The sequence below is a fragment of the Poecilia mexicana genome, unplaced genomic scaffold (genome assembly GCF_051168715.1).
Source record: "Poecilia mexicana isolate PSO_F unplaced genomic scaffold, ASM5116871v1 scaffold_21, whole genome shotgun sequence".
In the NCBI taxonomy this organism is placed as follows: Eukaryota; Metazoa; Chordata; class Actinopteri; order Cyprinodontiformes; family Poeciliidae; genus Poecilia; species Poecilia mexicana.
The window spans coordinates 7,327,485-7,346,537 of NW_028263390.1; the positions used below are offsets into that span (position 1 = coordinate 7,327,485).

At 40.9% G+C, this 19,053-nt stretch overlaps 2 protein-coding genes across 2 annotated transcripts; one reads left to right on the forward strand and one right to left on the reverse strand.

The window, feature by feature from the left end:
• Positions 1-1,091: 1,091 nt before the first annotated feature.
• On the reverse strand, positions 1,092-11,825 carry fkbp1b (FKBP prolyl isomerase 1B). The gene is made up of 4 exons (XM_014992518.2): positions 11,621-11,825; positions 10,350-10,397; positions 3,221-3,333; positions 1,092-1,868 (listed from the first exon to the last, which is right to left on the reverse strand). The coding sequence occupies exons 1-4, from the start codon at positions 11,655-11,657 to the stop codon at positions 1,740-1,742; spliced, it is 327 nt and encodes a 108-aa protein (XP_014848004.1). The 5' UTR covers positions 11,658-11,825; the 3' UTR covers positions 1,092-1,739.
• Positions 11,826-11,938: 113 nt separating this feature from the next.
• Positions 11,939-18,996, forward strand: wdcp (WD repeat and coiled coil containing). Its single transcript, XM_014992514.2, has 4 exons — positions 11,939-12,231; positions 13,773-15,690; positions 15,837-15,957; positions 17,168-18,996. The coding sequence occupies exons 2-4, from the start codon at positions 13,774-13,776 to the stop codon at positions 17,359-17,361; spliced, it is 2,232 nt and encodes a 743-aa protein (XP_014848000.2). The 5' UTR covers positions 11,939-12,231; position 13,773; the 3' UTR covers positions 17,362-18,996.
• The last annotated feature ends 57 nt before the right edge of the window (positions 18,997-19,053 follow it).

The following is a 19,053-nucleotide window of genomic DNA, read 5'->3' on the forward strand; positions in this document are numbered from 1 at the left end:
CTTCATTAAGTTTCCCATTTCTAACTCTTGAATTCGTTACCGCCCCCTCCATCAAGTATTTTTTAATTAACAAAAAGCACAAACTATATAAAGTAATCCAAATCTAATTAGAATTCCATAAGACGTATTATTGAATTATGACAAGAAATTATTTGATGACATTTTCTAAATATGTACAAATCTTTTTCTCACCTACCTTGAAGCTCAGAGTAAAAGCTTTAATTTAGTTTTTAAGTTCAGAATATCAAGCAATGTACTTCTGTTCAGCCTGTTAAAAGTATCTGTAAGGCTTCTGTACACTGCCTACCTGTGGCCACCCTGCGTAACAGCAAGCATGTACAAATTCCAAGTTGGATCCTGTAATAGTTTGTGAATCCTCTTTAAAATCTTCCAGAGGAGAAAAACCATGATCAAAGTTTGTTTCTGCTTTGATCAGCAAAAAAACATATTCTGTCTTGTTTTTCCAGGTTTTTCATAGGACAGAAGATGAGTGAAAAACTGCAAAGGAAAAACCATCACTTTTAAAATATAAGAAAATTTGCAATCTCAGAAAAAGACAAATTAAATGATTTCATAGCTTTTATATTACACATTTATTTGGCAGCTTTGAAATTATTGCAGTTCCATCTTGTTTGGATGTTTATTGGTTCATCTTAATTTTTTACTTGGAAGAAACTTTAAGCTCGTTTTCCTAAAATAATAATAAAAAACATTTAATGTACTGAAAATTCTCCTTATAAATATTGGAATGAGTACATATTTTCAGTAATACAGGATGCCACAATAGATAAAATTTGTCAGTCTTTGGCTCAGAAAATAAGCTAGTGTTTTTGTTTTACATGAATTTAATACTTTTTAAATATTTTAGGAGATTTCCTTTTAATTCTAGTAAATATATTCTAGTTTTTTTTTTTTTTTTTTAAATCTAGCCCCAAATTTACAGATCTTGATCAGAGCTTGAATTGCAGTATTATAATAAACTTGGATTCACCAAATTGTGCTTTTCTGGTGTGAATATCATAAAAGAGATTCCTGATCACTCTTTTGACTTGATTGTATGAACAATTACAAACAGGACGCAGAGCTCTCAATACAGTACATGCCAAATTTTATTCAGGACTTGGTCAGGAAACTGTTGCAGTGGTAATGGCTCTTCAACAACACTGTACAGTATTGGGTTGCACCTGATAGGGTACACTTGCATTAAATGTACAGATAGGTTATAAAACAAACTGAACAGCAACGTCATTCAGAGGATTCAGCAGGATAAGCCTTTATCAAAGTGTCTATGCAGACAGTGGTATATAATGCCCAGGATTGTACGGAGCAGAAACGTGGGATCTTGAACATGTGTACCCGTCCTCTGTTGTGTGAACTGTAAGGCAGTTTAGATTGCAATAGTTTTTGGATTTTTATCCGCTTAAAGACTGTTCAGACAGAACTAACATTAGATGAAAACTTTTTTTTTAAAAAAGCACGAATCTAAAATATAAGAGTCAAAGTAGAGCAGGACGTGGATATCTCTGAACAGAATCTATAACGACGAGATGCCAGTGAAGCAGCAGAAGTTACATTTAAATACTGAAAAGAAGAAGATGTATAAATCAAAAAGAGGAGAAGCGGGCGGAAGGTCGTGGCAGGCAGCAAGCAGGTATGGTCTCCTGTAAGAACAGGTCGTGGCGAATGCAGCCCCCTCCAACCCCCGGTCGACCTTCGACCCTTGTGTCGTAAAGCAGCCGTCACTCCAGCTTGAGCAGCTCCACGTCAAAAATAAGCGTGGCGTTTGGCGGGATGACGCCGGGGTGGCCTGTCGCTCCGTAAGCCATGTCTGGTGTGCAGGTGAGTTTCGCCCTCTGGCCGAGGCTCATCTGAGACGAGGGAAAGAAGACGAACACATCTGGATTTACTCGCAACGTACTTCTCCACAAAACAAATTTAAAATACAAAAGTAGTAGATAACAGAGAAAGTAATTTATATTCATTTACTGGTGTACTCATACAATTAGGAAATGTTACATACAAAATAAAGTTTGCCTGTTCTCTTTACATGAATTAGATTTAAAAACAAAAAAAATGTACAAGCAAGTAAAACCTAAGCTGAAGTGTAATGAGATCTCTAATTTTACAAGAAATTTTAGCATATACTCCCTTTAAGTTAATTTTCAAAATTTAGCTAAATTAACACAGAGACAAACTAAACAAATTATTTTCAACTTTAGTGAGATACTGATACCAGCTTACACACAGCTGAAACGGAGCTACCTATACTAACTTACCTACATCTGGAGATTTGATGTAACTAAAAAAAAATAATTGTTCTCATTTTCCGTTAATGTAATCTCCAATTCGAAGTTCAAATGTTATGCATGAGGAGGTTCCAGTGGAAGCACCACATTAGTGTGCAACCATTGCCAAATCTGAGCCGTCATGTAGCAAACAGTCAAAACAAGGTTGAGAAACATCACCCTGCTCTGCACACATACTGCACCTGCAGGATTCCAAAAATGTTTCAATCTTGACTCAGACTCAGATTTATTGAGTTTTCAGACAACTATTTATAACATCTGAGTAGAAAATATGTATCTATTTGGGTTTCCTTATGTGCATATTCTACAAATTATGAATCAAAATATCAACATTGCTGAGGTTGATTTCTGACTCAGGAAAAGGCTTAAAGGCTTTTTCATCACCTTTTTGGCATCTAGACCAAGTTAGACCAGCCCCATTTCACAATATGGACTGACTCATTCTACACTGAATAGAAAACAAAACAAGTTTTGGATCTATAATACATTTATGTATGACAGTTTCATGCCACTTCAGTGGTTAATGTCTAAAAGAATTGGGAAATGTGCCAACAATCCTCCAGGGCAAGTTCCAGTGGATGTACCACAAACTAATTGAATCATCCACCTTCTATACCAGTTGGGGGATGCTGGTGTGTCTCTAGCAGTCATTTGGTGTAAGGTGGGCTACACACCAGTCCATCACAGGGTAACACAGAGACACATGGGACAAACAAGCATTCAGAGAGGCCAGTTCCCCTTACAGTTATGTTTTTGGACCATTGGGTGAAGCTGGACTACCTCTAGACATCCCACACATTCAAAGAGAGAACAGGCAAACTCGAAGTACAAAGAGCCCAGGCCAGGATTCTAACCCAGGACATTGTTGCTGCAACGCAACAACGTTAACATCTGAAAGCACATTGCCTTCTTACCTGTGCTACTCCTTCCTCCCAGCCTTTTATAACCTCCATCCTTCCAATCTTGAACTTAAAAGGTTTGTTCCTGTCTCGAGAGGAGTCAAACTTTTTCCCGTTCTGCAACATACCTGCCAACAACACAATAAATCCAAACACTTTGAGATAAGGCAATCGCACAAGTGTTGGTTCAAATAAACAAACATGCTTCCGACATGGTCTGCAAACGATTATTAGGCTGGTGTGGTTTCCTTTCTCGACTGCGACGAACAAAAGCAGTGGGAATCTGAAGTCATTGGCCTAGTTTAGTGGATTATTTTTAAAAGTTAACTAGGCCGTCACTTGCATGTATGTAGACCACAGGGAGAAAAGGATAACAAAGGCACAGCGGTACAGGACTCTGCTCCTTCAGAAACGGACCAAACATCCAGGCTTGATAATAAGGTTGGGGCCAAAAAACACTTATATAAAGGCAGAAAAACACTGCTCTTCCTTTGCAGGGTGCTTTAATAACTTCAGAGATGCAATGGCTTGTGAACTTTGAAACCCTTTAAAAGCCGAGCAAGCAAAACAATCACACCCTTAAAAACAGTTTGTTATTGTTCCTGCACAACCGATCTGTACCTGTAAGCAAACCCTGCTCTAAGGATCGGTTTGTCTCCACAACTTGGGAATGAGCCGGGTGTAAATAGTAACTTTGGAAGGTTTGTTAAAGGCATGTACTCTGTACTGATCTACAGAAGATGCCTCTAGCACCAGGTGTAAAAAGGTATTTTAGTATCAACAAAGCTACAGGCCAAAACGCTTGGCATTCTTTGATGAAGGCAAACTTCCAACTGCAGCAGATCTGTAAGAGAAGTCTGCAGATGGTTCGCTGAAGATTTTTGCACAGAAATATACATCTAATTTCTCTATTGCATTTTTCATGTAGAGTATATCCATCACTGCTTCTGCACAACAATTTAGTAAAAACCATTGATGAAGGCTGGCTGAGTTTGTCTACAGAGTAAATTTCACATCTGCACGAGGATCTTTCTTCGCCAGCTGCTAAATTTCTTATTGATCTCTCACTTATAGAGGAGGTTTCTGCACCTACACTATCACATTCAGCCCTATTGTGATGGAGGAAAGACCATCACCATTTCCTTCAACGTTTTTAGTACAAAACGGTGTGGAGAAGGAGTCTTCTGTACAAAGTTTGTTGCACAGCTGAGTGTGTCGCCTAAGTTGGAAAGTGTACACAGAAGGAATTGCATACAATATGCAAAATGTGACTCCAAGTAAAACTTTAGTGCTTTTGGAAAAATCTTACAGATCGGGACAATGTTGGCAATGGTGGTGTGGTAGACATTTGATAGAAGTTTGTCTCGCAATCGGTGGGTTGCCAGTTTGATCCCCGCTCCACCCGCCTCTTGTCGTTGTGTCCTTGCAAGATACTTCATCAACCTCGCGTGCTGGTGATCAGATGGTCCAGTGGTGCCAGTGTAAGGCAGCCTCACCTCTGTCAGATCACTCCAGGGCAGTTGCAGCTACTATCAAGTAGTTTGCCATCATCAGTGTGTGAATGTGTGGGTCATTCATTTTAGCTGAGGAGAAGCAGCTAGCCGCCAAACATGTTGTTATGATTTGGAGGGCTGCTAGCTTAGGGTGGGTGTGAAGAGGTGGTAGCCTTGGCATGAGGTCAGTAATACCCTGAAATGAACCATCAACATCTGACTATGGATAATTTCCAGTGCCTGGTCAAAGCCAATCTGGAAACTCTCACTCCACCAGTTTCTGATGCACCCTACAATAAATATCCTGCAGACACCATCAATATTTTGAGTTTTAATCTTATGGTAAAACGTTAGCTTGTTTTACCACAAGCTTAATAATTTAGAATTTTGTCCATATTTACACCAGTAACATAAAACAAACTCAGTCGTTTTGGCACGTCACATGGAATGAAAGCACCAGAAAGAGAAAAAAATCCTAACCACCTGCTTACCGAGAGGCTCTGCGATAGTCCCTAATTTAGCTGCCTATCATAATTCTTTCCAATAAGTGTGAATATTTGGCATTTAAAGTTGGTGTCAACCAAAATGTAGTCATGGTGTCTTGCCCTTCTAGTCATATGAATGTTGATACTGTACTGCTTCTCCTCTTTCGCTTCCCCTAAAATTAGCGAGTCTACAGTTTCCGAGAAGCCTCCGTAGTCCATATATCAATGGCCACGGCCCTTTCCAATCGGGGAGTCAACAGGTTCGCGCACACACCAAGGCAAACGCCACCTGCTACAGGTCATTCGAGTAGCAGGATGACAACTTTTGGCAACAAGCTCATAAAGTGGGTTCAGTTTAGTGAGTTCAGTGGGGGGCAATTCAAATTAAAACACTGTCCATAAGAAGGGAGTTAATGGAGGGACGATGACTCTTGTGATTGGACGACGGGGTTGTGGATGACGTAAAGAAGATCCGGAATATATATAACCTACGTTTTGTTTTGTTTTTTTGGCATATCTAAGTGGATTTCACGCAAGGTGAAATGTCCAATGAAAAAACGGTGCATAAATTTGGTCAAAAGTAAAAAAAAAAAAAAAGGAATAATAACTTAACAGAATTATTCTCAATATTTACACTGTGCACAAACAAAGCACTGACCCAGAAGCCATATTGCTGACCACCCAAGACTCAGAGTGTCACTGCTCTGTTATCAGTTTTTGTGTAGCCAAGCCTGGGCGAGGTCTGCAAAAATAAAGCCCAGCCTATCCCTTCCTGCGCTCGGCTCCCAGGCTCTCTCTCCCCGTCAGAGGGTTTCACTTGGTTGTAGGCTGGCGAGACGCCATACCACACAGGGGTGGGGTTATTTTTACTCAGTTTACTGTATCCTGTGTTGCCCCTCGTCTAGAAAAGCTGCCAGTAGAGCAGCCCCCTGGGCTCAAGTGCAGATGAACTGAGACGTGTGTAAAGCTATCTGCTGACCAGACCCGTGTCAGTGCTGCATGGTCAACACGTCTTAACGACCAAGTCAAGTCTCGCACATTACTCTTCGTATAATGGAGTAACTTTGAGAAGGAGTACTTAGAATCAATTTATTACTATAGTCTTGGTTGCGTCTTTTTCATGAACAAACAAGGTTTGGTTAATGAATGTAAGCATGCTACAACTTATTTTTCCTCACGACATCTGCCAGGTGTAAGCTGTGTAGAGGGTATTATGTTTACAATCAGAATACGAGCTGTGAAAAAAGTCTGTCAAACAGTCAACCACTCGACAGGAGATGATGTTCGTCTGAATCTCAAGCTGTTTTTTTTCCCCCCTCACTTGCATAAACTCCATACTGTTGGCAGTGAAAACATCCACAGACACTCAAACAACATTTCCTCCCTGGAAGTAGTTTGGCAGCTCGTGACTTTCAGCCTGCTCTTCAGGCGCGCCTCTTAAGCTGTCAAGCCCCAGCTTTGGTGTTCTCAGGTGTCAAAGTCTAGAACCTAAACTTGTTATAGAACAACCCAAATTAGGCTTTCCCCCACTGGTAGTTTTATTTAAGTTAAAAAAAAAGAAAAAAGAAACTAGGAGCACTGCTCGTCACAGAAACCCGGTGCCGCCAATCACTCCATTTATCTCGGACTCATTTTCCTTTTTTCGTGCTGGCTGATACCGTATCAGCCTACGTTTTCCTCCTTTGGCGACAGTCTGATATGCTTAGAAACAAGCTTGAGACAGCAGGACTGCAGCTGTTAGAGCTGCCACTCCGTGAGCACATGGACATTTGGGCTTGATGACAGAAACAGGGGCATGAGTGAATGAGAGGGACCCGCAGTGCACTGACAAAGTATTCAAACCTCTTGAACTTACGATTACAAACGATATCTTTCAATAGGATTATCCGTGATGATGAATCCCAACCCTACGTAATGCTTGAATGTGAAGCGGGACAAAAGTTAAACAGGATCTACACTTATTGTAAAATAAAAATATTTGTTAAAAGTTCCCTTGCGATTTTTATTAATGCTGATATCCCAAACACTGAACATTGGATTGAACCGCTTACTTCATCATTTGGAAACAGGTCATTTTGGCACAACTGGAAACTAACAACCTAAACTAACCGGTCAGGTAAGGACAGCACTAATCATTAATCATGTAAACACCATGATCCCCACCATTAAGACAAGATTACGGCCAAAGATTTAGAGAGAAGCGGCAAAAGCAAATGAGGTGGATTAGCAAGTGCTTGCCAACAACTGAGTGTCATCCAGGACATGTTACTGTGGAATATCGTCTCTTTTCTCCGGATATTTGGCTGTTAGCATGTCATGGCGATCATTAGACTGTCAAACACCAACAGTTTAATGTTGCAAGACTGACTGCTACAGGAGATCCTTCCTGTCCACAGCATCAACATCCACGATGACTCATTGAAGGTACCTGGTTGAAATTAGTTATGATAACATTTAACGTCTCTTTAGGACAAACAAAAGTATTTTTGAATTGAGTGTGAATTTATTTCAAATATGGTGGTGGCATCATCATGGTGTGGGGAAGCCTTTTTTTCAGCAGGAACAAGGCAGTCAGCCAGAGTGGATAGATGGAAGAATCTAAACAAAGAATGAGACATTTTCCCAAGAGGAATGGGTAAAGTTATACAAAAAAGATGATTCATGATGGTTGAACAATCTGTTTAGCTTTTCCTACGTACATTGCTTTGAATAAATTTCCACTTCATAATAATATGCTATTTTATGTTGGGCCATCGCATAAAATTCCCCTTAAATCTGCACTTGGAGCAAGACAAAATGTGTAGAATAGGAGGCATGAATACTTTAGAAAAGCACTGTATTCTGCAGGTTTGAGTGCCAGAGCTGGTATCTGCCGCGTTGGCAGTGACCTCTCTGCTAATTTGGGCGATCGCAACTCTCACCGGGAGTCAGAGAGAGGTCACCGCTGCAAATCTTTGTGTCTGTCCGCTCTGGCATGCGAGTGTCTGCACGTCTAAGATCCCTGGGGTGAAAAGACGAGAAATGAAAAAGAAGAGGCACGGCGGTTTTGAAGAGCAACAGAGGAGTTCTGCATTGCTAAATGCTGGAAAACAGAGCAGAGTAGGTCCTTAATCTAGTTATGTCCGGAGAACTATCTCTCTTTACTGTTTGAGGACGTGTCTCCATTTCTGGTCAAATAGAATCAGGGCAGGGTTGAGGAAAGGCCAACACTCTCAGATTTTGAATTAAGAGAGTTTAATTAAACTCTTCCAAGAACCTTCTTTGTGCGAGATTCTAATTGCTTTAAAATAAAACAACTATATTTGATATTTCTGCAATAACGGGAGTGTCTTTAGTCGTTTTCCACAATGTATAGTTTTTACAATTCGTATAAAGAGAAACATTTTCCATCTAATCTGGGCAAATGCATTTTCCCATGCTCATACAATGAGATTTTTTTTAGCCTTTTGTACAGACTTGCTTTGGTTTAACTCTGTACTTTGTAAGGCATTGCCTCCAAAATACCAGCAGCTTACAGGCAAATCCAGCCGGTCGAACGACAAAGAAAATTAAAGATGGGAGGGGGAAATGTCACTTTAAGTTCAACAAGACAATACAGGAGTCCAAGAATAACTGATTTGGAAACACCTATTGGAAAATACTAAGAAATTACAGCTAAATTATTAGTTTTGTGTTAAAAAAAAGAAAGAAAAAAAAAATCGAGACACTTGATCTTTGCTTTGTACTACATGTTGCGCATAATCGTTGTCCCCAAATGGCCAGCCTAAGCCAGGAGACTCCCAACCGAGATCATCCTAAAAAAAAATCTGAAGCCTTTGTCTAAGCTGTTGTTCATCCAAGCCGTCAGCAGACTCCATTAAAGGGACGCAGAAGCCAGTTTTCACACACAAGACAGGGATTATTAGTATCCTAGATGTCTACTTTGTTAAAATATAAACCAAATATTAAAGAATAAACAATAAAAATTGGTTTCAGACGTCACTAAAAAAACTAGTATTTGGCAAAACCTTTCTATTTGTACATCACTGCTTGCAAGGTGTCATTCTCCAGACGTTCCACAAGGTTCTGCTTTGGGACCCCTGTTTTCTTTTGCTCTCATCCTATTGGTCTCATATTATTTTGTAAAGATATCTCATATCACTATTATGCAGATGATGCCCGGATGTATATTTCTTTTCTTCCAATTTAAGATTCACTAAAATGCGTCGCTTCCACTAAAACCTAATTGGCTGACAGTTTTCTTCATTTAAACGAAGAAGAAAATTGAAAATTATCTTTGCACCAAAGCACTAAAGATAAGAAGATCACTGGGGCCATAAGTGTTTGAGCTAAATCCACAAAGTTTAGCTGATAAATAGTTACTCATCAGAACATCCTTTAATTTTATTCAGCTGAAAGTGACTCACACATTAGTTAAACACAGCTGAACTCTGGGCCAAATAAATATTCAAATTACTACAATGGCAAAGAAGAAAAGCCTAGAGGCAATGCCACAAAAATACCAACACTTATCCAGTTTACGGTAGAAAACGTGCCAGAGTGGGTCTGGTTCTATATGCACATAAAAGAAAACACGTGATGCCGACAGATGACATGTGAACTAGGTTCTGTTTACTTTCTGTCTGACCTAGTTGTCTGGACACTCAACCCCGAGGCACAGAACAGCCCAAATTTATTTCCCCAAACGTCTCCATGTCTTACTGCCCCACCTTAAAACAAGGCCTTCTGACAAACAGGAAAACGAAAGCAGATGCATGCGTGTGTGTGCGTGTGTGTGTGTGTGTGTGTGTGTGTGTGTGTGTGTGTGTGTGTGTGCGTGCGTGCGTGCGTGTACGTGCATGCGTGCGTGTGAGTGACAAGCCGAAACAGACTCTGGCAGAGGAAAACATCTGACTTCTCTTTCAGAACCAAAGCAAACTAATGGTGCCTGACAGAGGAGGCGCAGCCCCGCAGAGCTTATGAAACTCAAACCAACACGCAGGTGCACCAGCCTGCAGAATGTGGGAATTGTGCGAGCAAGCGACGTGTAACATGAGCAGAGCAGACCACGTCCAAAACGGGCAGATTTCCTCTTTCAGCAGCAAGGACAAAGGAAGGATGCAGAGTTTCAAGAGAATCAGGATATGAGAAAAAAAAAAAAACAAAAAAAAAAAAAAAAACAATTACCTATGTAATGAACAACACATGTTTGGCCTTTCTTTGGAAATGTTCGCCCTGTTAAGAAAAGAAAGAAAACACATATTAGTGTATGCACACACACTTCTGAGAAGGAGAGGATTATCTTGTAATTCAATAGTTATGAAACAGTATATATTTTTTAGATGCAGGTTGTTGTTGTTTTTTTGCCGTTTTATGTTGTTTCCTATTTTCCACATCATTTTAAGTTAAACTTTTTTCCGCAAATTGGTTTATTTTTCTATTCTGTAGTAAAATGTTTGAGCTGCATGTTAGAATCTGGGATGGATTTAAAAAAGAAAACATGGAAATGAGTTGTTAAAAGGACCAATACAGATTTTAGAGATGCACGAATCAGTCAGCCAAATATCAGATTCTGTCAATATTACCTTCATTAAAAGCAGACTGACCAGCTTTTTTTTTTATTCATAAAAAGACATTTTTGTTTCATTTTCTGAGAAACAAGCTGTAGAAACGGAAAAAAAGGAGAAAAACTGAATAATCTGGTCAGTTAAAAAAAAAAACTGAAAAAAAACCAGAAATTGTTATCGCCCTTTGAAATCCTGTTCAGTGCATCTTAAATAGATTTGATTATCAAAGATCTTTATCAGTCATGAATGTGCACAGAAACCAAACAGGTCATGGTGAGTCATAGTGAGTGTGTTTTTATTGACACATTTGTGGGAGGGAAAAACTCATCCCTATATTGTTTTAAGTTTAAGTTCCACGAACTCCAGGATCCAAACCTCTGCTTCCTGCCTTCAAGCCTGGAGACTAACTTCATTCGGATCCGTCACTCCCTTGTGGCAACAGTAGCCTGCATGCATTTTGCTCCGAGTATAAATATAATCTGCTTACTTTTGACAATGAGAGTTAGGACACAGGTTCAGCTTCCTTACTTCAGTTTTTGTCCGAAATTATGGTAACAAATTTCTGATGCCAAAACAGTAATTTTCGGAGTCCCATTATGTCAAATTGGTAGGACTAGCACGTTTCATAGTGAGTATGGAGCGTTCTGGAAAGATGCCATGCAAGCCTTTCAGTGAGGATGAGCCCCTTCAAGATTGAGCGTTATCACACAACTCTAATTATAGCTCAAACAGGTTTTTAACTGTCTACGCCAACTCGTAATATTCATTTATAAAAATTGCACTTTTGGAACGGCAACATTATTCACGAGTACCACGACATTCCAGGGAGTCAGCAACAGCACCACTTCCCACCCCGCATCAAAGACAACCCAGGCGGCTACATTTACTTACCATCACCAGGAGATATGGTCTCGACTTCTACGCCCATGGTTGTGCTACTTTGAAGGCTAACTAAGAAACATAAAACCTAAAAAGCCCTTTCAACAGCCGGCGTTGCCCTCTTTTGCGGCTACAAGTCGGGCTTAATCGATTGAAATCATGTATTCAGCGGACTACCATCGACCCCCGCAGCCTCGACCAGCCGTCACACGGAGAGCCCAGATATTCTGTCGCGAGACACAGTCGAGAACTACAACTATATCACGTTCTTGCGCCCCATCGGGGAGATGCTAGCTCTTGTTGTTCGTCTGTTTGGTTTATTTTTTGCCTAGTTGTGTGTGTGTGTGTGTGTGTGTTTTTTTTTTTTTTACGAGATTAAGTATTTATTTTATTTTACAGCCAATAAAAGTAACGCTTTATAAAGCATTCAAAGAGGCAAAACAGAAATTCTTGGTCAACAAACTACATATCCCATAATGCACTTACACTTGTGCGGTTAGTTTTGTTTCCGGGTCATTCACGAGAGCAACGTTGTAGGCACATTTTAGCTGGTAACAATGTGAAGAAATGGCGTTTCTATGCTTTTGTCACGTTTTCAAACGAGACGGCTGATGCATTTTCAGGTATGCTGAGTAAAGTTGCATGTTTGTGCCGTCTCGTTCGTAATTTGATTTCACAACTTTAAGCTACTTGCCAGACTTGTCTGTAAAATTTGTGAACTCACTGTAGAAATAGCCTGTGACCCCGTAGATCATATCATCATGCTCAATTTTTAAAAGTATTTTTGCTATTTTGTTTTGAGTTCCATTTTAAGCACTTGCAGGGAATACGGAATTCACTGCAAGTGCTTCAGGTGATATCAAATAAGGCAGATTAAGTTATTTTGGAGCGTTTATTTGTTTGATTGTGGATTCAAGTAGGTTTGCGTAGTAACTTGATAGCTTCAGCAAAATGCTGGAGCCAAATATGAGGATATTGCATTGATTTCTGCCAAATTTGGCAACAATATGGCATAAGATGCGATGTGTCAGGAGGACCAGGGCAGAATAGCAGAGTCTAGTTTATGTACTTGGTGGAGATCTTCAGTCTGATGTTTTTTTCAAAATGTAAATGCAGAATTTTGAGTATTTTTAGTCTAAGAAGACCTTTTAAGTGGGGTGACAGACATAAAAAATTATTTATAAAGAAATTATATTTTCCTTTTTTTTGTCATTCTTATCATAACTTAAAAACAAAGACAGCATCGTCATTGCAATAATCTTTATTGTCCCTCGGTGGAGAAGTTCATGTGTACCAGTAGCAAAGTAACTGTCAACTCAAAGGATGTAGATCTAAACAAAAATACAAATATAAAAACAAACCTAAGAATAACATACTGTACATTAATGGGAACTAAGAAGATAACATACTGTACAGTAAGGACAAATTTATAACATAGGAAAATACTGAGCATTTATTAATAACAGACTCCAATCCAAAGAAATATGCAACTGAGTAATGTAAAATAAAGAAATAAAGAAATCTACAAAACATCTTTGTGCACCAATATTTTTTTTATTTCACATTTCTAGAATGCCAAATATGTACATAAAGTAATTATATGGGAAAATTCAAATCTGAACATATTGATCCCACTTAAAATTCTGAAGATCTTTTTTTAATGTCAGTGACTGAAAGAAACCCACTATAGGATATAATAATGTTTAATTTACTCCATCTTCTCCATATTTTACTTAAGGTACAAGATTAAGATCCCAGATGTATATTTGCTTCTTTGTGTAGTTTTACATCTGTTCCCTTAGTACTTGAGCCTAAGATCTATTTTGTAAGGCTTACTACCAACTTTCACCATATCTAAAAAAAGACAGTGTGGTGACCCACTCAACACAGCATTAATTCCCTGGGCTCCTAACTGTACGTTGTTAAGGTCATCCGGCATAAGCAGCTGTAGGTGTTCGTCACGACAGCCTCAGCTCAGGCAGAGGGGGATTAAAGCGTGTACTTGGGAGGAGACACAGGAGAGGCTTTTGCTGTTCTTAATCTGCACAGGTAGCAATAGCTACCCTTGTTCAAATAGTAACTCAGCTAGGTCTCTGTCATCAATGCTTCTTTTTTGAGACGTATATTTTTGACTTCATCTAAGAATTTTTTTTGTTCCTTTCAGGATGGATCTTGGTAAAGCAAAGCTGCTTAGGAGTGGACTCAACACTCTGCACCGAGCCATCCACCCTGTGCACGGGATTGCATGGACAGATGGAAAGCAGGTCTGCTTGACGGCTCTCTACTTCGGCAATGGCGAGGTGAAGTTTGGAGACACCAACGTAATCGGGCAGTTTGAGCACGTCTTCGGACTCTTCTGGGGCCCGCTGTGCTGCTCGGACTCCCCTGCTCTTCTGGCTGTCCAGCACAAGAAACATGTCACGGTGTGGCAGCTTCAGCTCAGTGCTCTTGAGCAGAACAAGCTGCTGTGCACGCAAACCTGTGAGATGAGTGAGCCCTTTCCCTTGCTTTCTCAAGGCTGCGTCTGGCATCCTAAACTGGACATGCTGGCTGTGCTGACGAAGCGAGACACGTCCGTGTTGTTTTCTGTCAGGGTCGACAACAGGAGGATCAAAGCAGACATCAAAGGCAGTGGGCTCATTCATTGCGCTTGTTGGACTAAGGATGGCACCCGCCTGGTGGTGGCTATTGGCAGTGCTCTGCATTCGTTCATCTGGAATGACATCCAGAAAAGCCTGGTGGCATGCACCTTTTGCCCTATCTTTGACGTGGGGGGCTACATCTGTGCAATTGAGGCCACCGGGGAAGCCCAGGTAGCTGTGGCTACAGAGCTACCGCTTGATAAATTATGCGGACTAAACTCCGGGATAGCTTTTGACCTGCCGGCAGAGATGGAGACCCTGCAAGGTCAGGGCTCACACTTAGTCATGGCAGACGATGATGGCATTCTGGATTCGAGAAGGCGGTCTTTTGAGTCAGAGAGATCGTTTATCCCCAGCTCAGGCCCCTTTGATCTTACCCATCTCCTGGCGAAGCACCGTCGCTCGGACCCCAGCCCCCTTATCCACTTGCGCCGCAGAGACACGGTGACAGGTTCTGGGCAGGACAGCTCTCACCTCGTTCTGGTTACATATGAGCGAAAGGTAACTACGACCCGCAAAGTCAGCATTCCAGGGATTTTGGTCCCTGACATCGTTGCTTTTGATCCTCGTGCCTCCACAGTTGCAGTTGCTTCCAATACCTGCAACATGGTTCTCGTTTACTGTATCACACCGTCTGCTATGCCCAACATCCAGCAGATTTCTCTGCAGCAGAACGAAAGACCCAAAGGTGTCTGCTTCCTCAGTGACAAGGTGCTGCTGTTGATGGTGGGCAGGCAGAAGACTACCGATCCTGCCTTCCTTCCGTCTTCCAACACGGACAAATATATTCTTCGCCTCATATCCAAAGAGCTGATATACGACGGAGAAACAGCTATTGCACCATCCCCCTCTGCTCTCAACCATGAGTCTTCTTCTAATTTCTGCGCAGGGATTAGGAGGCACTCAGAGCACCTGTCAAAGGATGACAGGGAGCGGGCAGGGATAAAAGACTTGGTTCTGCCTGGAAGGTTAGTTTGTTCGCCAGGGAGCAGACGCAGGCTGGTCGAGGAGATCAGGAGCAACGAGCCCTGCCCCGTCACCACCTCCGTGGACTTCTCTGAGCGGCAAGAAAGAGCCTCCTCCAGAGCCTCGTCCATCACGGTCGAGAACTTTGACATGGACCACGTCAATCGAATGGCCAGCCTGGCAGTGGGAGGCCAGGCCAGCAGAGACTCCAGCCGGGCAAGTTCTCCTCGCTTCGAGCCATCGGAGAAGCTCCACTCGGAGCCGCCGACACTACCCATGCCTGAGAAAACGTCCGGACGGACCAGAGAGCGCTCCCTGGAACAGCTTGTTCACAACATGGAAAGGCTTTTTACACGCTTCGCGGACGTACAACAGTGCCTGACTGAAATCAGAGATTATACGCAGAACGGCAAGAAGGCCCCAACGGTCTATCCCAACGTAACTGATCCCCCGTATGTCAATGTCACATGCCAGGTAATGTTGTAGTGAGTCGTTTAGTCCTTACCAAGCACATCTTGTCTATCCATTGTCCTACGCAGTAACTACAACCTTATTTCGACATTGATTGACTTTTTACACAAGAGCTGGTACTGATTTTCACTTTGTGTTGGCACACGCAGAAACAGTTATCGGAGAATGTGTTCATCGATGAGAGGAGGCCAGTACTTCTGTGTGATGGGAAGCTGTGCCTGCGTGCCATCCAAGACCTTTACAACCTTACCTCTGTGGAGATGATGTACGGTATGTGTAGAAGAATAGAACTACCATTACCTAATGGTGAAATGCGTGTCTTTTTGTTTTACTGTCGAACCAAAAGTGGTCTTGGAAGTCCTCTGTGTCTCATAGCACGCAAGATTAATCATGTTGTGACAGAGAGTACAGAGTTAATCAATGGAAACCACTAGGAGGAAACTCCTTAGTCTTCTTGGGTCGGTCCCTCGCTGCGTGCAGTTCAGGAAACCTCGTTCGATGGGCTTCCTCCTTCTGACCAGGAGCAGTTAGGTGCTTTTACTACCTGAGCCGACTCTCTTTACACATCACCTTTTAGCTACAGCCAACAAAAACTGTTTACTCCATAGAGAATGTCTTTTCAAAGAGTTAATTGTTACCTCGACAACATAGTCTGATATTGTTCTTCTGTTAACGTGCCTCAGCTATTATTGGAAGTGATTAGATGCCTAGATCAGATTATAGGGTTTAAAACAAAAGCAGCTTATCATTCCTGATAGGCAAAGTGTTGTTTTGCTTTTGTTTTGTTACTTTCTTCTGATTAACCAGCTCATGTTAACTCAACCTGGCAGTGTTCATATTTGCCCAAAGGACGGTTGGTTTTGCAAGTATAGCTAGGCCAAGGACACCTCCACAAATGACCATTGCCAAAAACAAAATGATGTGGGGAAGGAAGAGGTTTGCCAAAGAACACATGGACTGGCCTAAAGAGAAATGGCACCTTTTAAGAGCTGATGGAAATTAGTTTGTTCTTTTGTTCTAGGCGCTGCAGTTTGTACTGTAAACACAGCAAAGTATGCTTATAACTCTGCAGAGGACCGTTGCCTAAAATCACATCTATCTTGTCTTACCAACTATTAAATGTTGAAATGCTCCATCAAATCAGTGAACAAATGACGGATATTGTCACTTTTAAGAAGACTGAATATGTGAGGCTTCCGCTATATTGCGGATTCTAAGAGAACTGATGGCCCGGATCACTTCAGGCACTTTTTAGCAGCTTTTGGAGGGTCTTTGTGACTAAAGAAAACCAAGCCAACTATATTGGAGTTATTTAACAGCTTCAGCTATTTGGCAGATGTTTTTGCTACTTTCTGCTGTTGAAGCAACAACTGAAATATAAAAAGCTAAATGGGGGCTTCTCTAAAATGAGAAATGGACGGTCATTGCTCTTTTCAACTATAGCATGGAACGCTAACAGTCTTGTGTATTTCTTTTCCAGGACCGTTGTGGATCGTACTTGTGGCAGACGCTGATGGCTTTGTGCCTCTGACATTTAAGCCCAAAGATGAACTGACGGTGCGGAACGGGAAGAGGAAATCTACCCTCCGGACTCCTGGAAGTCCAGAGAATTCCTGTCCATCCAGTCCAGCCCCAAGCCAAAGCCCGACAACGACTGCAGAGGCCTCCGTGTAGTAGCTCCTGACACACCTGTGTTTCTCTTTGACTTTCAAACCTGTGAGGTCAATGCCACAGAAACCCACTGTTCATATTGCAAATTATATTTTTATAGTAAGAAAAAAATGTTGTTTCTAAAGAGTTTCCCTTTCAGATGGGATATTTATGAGATTACCTTAAAAAGTTCCTATATTTTTGTTCTTTGAGGAAATTTAATTCAGTCTTTACGGTCTTCCTTTCTAAATAGCTACAGTTCTAGAGTGTAATTCTAAACTATTCAAGATGTGTCCCCTGCCAATATTATGTTATTTTCTCCCAAAAGAAGTGTAAGATTCAGTTTTTACAACTAAAATGTCACTTTTCTGCTTTACGGTTAACCTCAAATATAAAACTGTTAATGTTGTACCGTAAAAATTAGGAGTGTTTAAAGCGTGTTTAAAGTGCTTAAAGCCACCTATTTTCTTGGTTGATGGCAGTAACACATCTGACCACAAGAGGGTGCAACACTCCACCAATTCTCTTAACTGCATGGTCAGTTAAAAAAAAGCAACAATCCAGTCATATGGTTTTATTTTTAAGAACATAAAATAAATGTGCTCTTTGCTATTGTTGCAAAAATATATAAAGCTAACCTCAAGTGTAAAAAGGTCGATCAAAATACAAATATATGTGTGTGTATGTGTGCGTGTGTGAAACTAAGTACAGCCCATAATTCAAACCAGACTTCAGTCAATTTCTCATTGTTGAGAACTGTAGTCTTATTTTCCTAGTAGTATTCACAGCCATTCGTTTCTTCCAGCCCGCTTCACGTCCGTCAACTGTATTTCAATCAAATGGAGGTTTGGCCATTTGCACTTTGGTCCCATCTCTTCATAGGACATTGTTCCAAATGTTTTGCGGCTTATCGGCTCAAATTTTTCTGCCAGTTTCTTTCTAGAATTCTGTTTTTCCATAGTCATCCAATCCAAACAAGCTGGCCATCTTTTTCTAGATCATATTGTCTTGAAATGTACAATATTTCAAGACTTAGCCTTCACTGGGCTAAGTAAACCCAGTGAAGGCTAAGTTGCAGCTCCTGGGTTTTTGCGGTTTCTCTAAACATTACGCAACTTGCTGTAGCTTTGGGGTGAATTTGCAGAGAAATTCACGCGAGGAGAAAATGTCACCCGTCTTAAACACTTTATTTTTGTACAAAAAAAAAATCTTAGTTGAAAATGGCCTTAACCCTTTCTAGATTGATGGACAGCAGCAGTTGCTTATTTACAATCATTGCTGTTGCCTTTGCATTGCGTCGACAAACTGCTTAGTGGGAGTTTCCTTGTTGGTGACCACTTAAACGGTGCACCTTTTCTGGCTTGTAGGAGGGATGTACTTACTTCATCACATATATTCTCTTGGTTTGGAAAAAAATAAAACCTATGACATGTTTGATGGGATACAAACATATGGCATGTTTGTATCCCATCAAACATGCCATATGTTCACTGTACCTCATGTACACTTGAGGTGAGATTTTAAAACTTGGTAAAGACCAGATTGGTTTTATGATGTTCTTATGGATAAAATTCCAGAATTGAAAGAGGGTGTACTTTCTTCTATACCATAATGGTAAATGTTATTTATGTCTACCAATAAACGTACATTGTCGTACAACTGGACCCCATTTTTTCCCCCCCATACGTTTAACTGCAACACCTCCACACTGAAGAA